Here is a 2446-nt window from a genome sequence, read left to right as displayed (position 1 = left end):
ACGAAACATTAATTCGCTCGGCCAAAGACGAGGAGCTTGAGGTACATACATCTTGGTGGCATTCCACTGAAGAAATGTACAACGAGTTATGTGCAAGTCTTCTGCGTCTACGTAGAGTGCAAGTTAATCCTGGAGACTCCGTCATCCAGCGTAAGGGAGATTCGCCTATTGAGTTGAAACTCGAGCCATTAAACATTCCAACCTTTGACGGAGCGCTGCACAATTGGTTGACCTTTAAGGACGCCTTTGAAACATTAGTGCACAACAGGGATTTACCGCCAGCATATAAACTCGGTAAATTGCGTCAAGCTGTGCCATCAGCATCGGTTCCTCTGGTGGGTGGTCTGTATTCGGGAGGTTACAAGGAATTGTGGCGAGCATTAAATGAGCGGTATGATAACCCCAAGCAGTTAGCAGAAGTACATGTCGCTCGCTTCCTCAACCTCGCACCAGTGTCGGAGGACTCTGCAAAGACGCTGCTGAATATCGTCGATGTAGTGAGCGAGTCCCTGCGTGCATTGACTGTTATGAAATTGCCAGTGACTGAGTGGGACGCATTGACAGTACCCATTGTATTCTCGAAACTTCCATCTGTAACACAGCATGAGTGGTGCATGCACTGTTCTCCGACTGAGATAAGCAGCTTAACAGATTTATTGAAATTTCTGGAGAAGAGAGCGCACAGTCTTTCCACAGAGCTTGTACGGGTGCGTCCCGGCTCTGAACCAGGGGTAGGACGTCAGCAAGGGCGATCGTCATCAGCACGTGCAGTTAAATGCAATTTAGCGTCCGAGAATTCTAAGTGTCCATACTGCCAGGGTGCTCACAAGATCATACGTTGTCCAAGAATATTAGATTTGCCGCCAGAAAAACGATTTGAGGCCCTAAGAAAGTCTGGTCTGTGCTTTAATTGTTTAGGACAAGGGCATTTATCCAACCAGTGCTCTTCAGGTGGATGCCATAAGTGCGGACGCAAACACAATACAATTTTCTGCCGCGATTCTCCAAACACTGCAGCAGCTGCGGCATCGAAGGCCGCCATGCCTGCCACGTCCAATCCCCCATCGTCGCAGGTTAAGTCATCTACGCCCACATCATCATCTTTATGACTATCCGAATCGGCAATTGGCTGCCATACTCAAGGTGGGCATACCACGCTCCTGGCAACAGCATGCGCGTACATTTCCGGCACTAACTCAGGAAAACGTTTAGCTCGGATCTTGTGCGATCCCGGATCACAAGTAAGCTTTATATCAGAAAGTTTTGCTAACAGTCTAAATCTTCACAGAAGTGCGTACGACGTCTTGGTGGAAGGTATTGGCGCCTTCTCATGTACGCGCACAAAGGGTGTGGTACAAATTACGATTGAATCAACACATTCTGACTTCGCAATGGCGATTGAAGCATTAGTTATCACGTCGATTACCTCGGTCATTCCGGCAGCGCAGATCGATGTGAAACGTTATAAACATTTGGCTGGTCTGCACATGGCAGATCCAAATCTTGGTACACCAGGCGTCATCGACCTATTATTAGGGGCCGATTTTTGGGGTCTCATCTTGGAAGGAGACATCATTCGTGGTGGGCAGAACGAACCTCATGCTCAACTTACGCGGTTGGGTTGGGTCATCTTCGGTCCAACATCCACAGCCAACCACGACATACCTAGCTTGCAGTCATATCGTGCTCAGATTTTGGAAGATAGTCGTTTAGATGCAATTTTGAGTAACTTCTGGAAGCTGGAAGATGAGCCTGCGGGCACTGAGACTGTTGATGACGAGAGCGAGCTGATATTTTCGAAGACACACACGCGTACTCCGGAGGGCCGCTACATGGTACGCCTCCCGATACGGGGTGATGCCTCAGAGCTGGGCGATTCATATTATAATGCCGTACGACAGTTTCATCGTTTGGAGCGCCGGCTGACGGTCGATAAAGACATGCGTGATAAATATATAGAGTTCATGAGGGAGTACATCGAATTGGGTCACATGGAACCCGTGGATAACCCAGGTGATCACTCCCGTACATAATACATTCCGCATCATGCGGTGACAGAGAAATTCCGCGTCGTTTTTAACGCATCGGCGCGAACTTCTAATGGCGTCTCGCTTAACGAAATACAATTGGTGGGACCCAGTCTTCAAGACCCTTTGATTAACATTATACTTCGCTTCCGGAGATACCCCGTCGCTCTTACGGCGGATGTGGAAAAGATGTTTCGTCAAGTTCTGGTAGCTCCAAAGGACCGAGATCTACAACGAATTCTTTGGCGAGAAGCACCGGCCGAGGACATAAGAGTATATCGTCTTAAAACTGTGACATATGGAATGGCATGCAGCCCGTACAACGCGGTACGCTCATTAAATCAGTGCGCGATAGACAACTACAATCGGGTGAGTGATCATAATCAGGCCATAACCGCACGTAACACCATACTGTCTTC

General features: G+C 48.4%; 2 protein-coding genes across 2 annotated transcripts; both read left to right on the top strand.

The window, feature by feature from the left end:
* The first annotated feature begins 74 nt into the window (after positions 1-74).
* Positions 75-1109, top strand: LOC118755952. The gene has a single exon (XM_036490743.1). The coding sequence runs from the start codon at positions 75-77 to the stop codon at positions 1107-1109; it is 1035 nt and encodes a 344-aa protein (XP_036346636.1).
* A 282-nt stretch (positions 1110-1391) lies between these two features.
* LOC118755950 lies at positions 1392-2033 on the top strand. The gene has a single exon (XM_036490742.1). It carries the CDS (start codon positions 1392-1394, stop codon positions 2031-2033), a length of 642 nt encoding a protein of 213 aa, XP_036346635.1.
* The last annotated feature ends 413 nt before the right edge of the window (positions 2034-2446 follow it).

The sequence above is a fragment of the Rhagoletis pomonella genome, unplaced genomic scaffold (genome assembly GCF_013731165.1).
Source record: "Rhagoletis pomonella isolate Grant_MI unplaced genomic scaffold, Rhpom_1.0 Rhpom_scaffold_08046, whole genome shotgun sequence".
NCBI classification, from domain to species: Eukaryota; Metazoa; Arthropoda; class Insecta; order Diptera; family Tephritidae; genus Rhagoletis; species Rhagoletis pomonella.
This window is presented reverse-complemented; position numbering and strand designations above follow the sequence as displayed.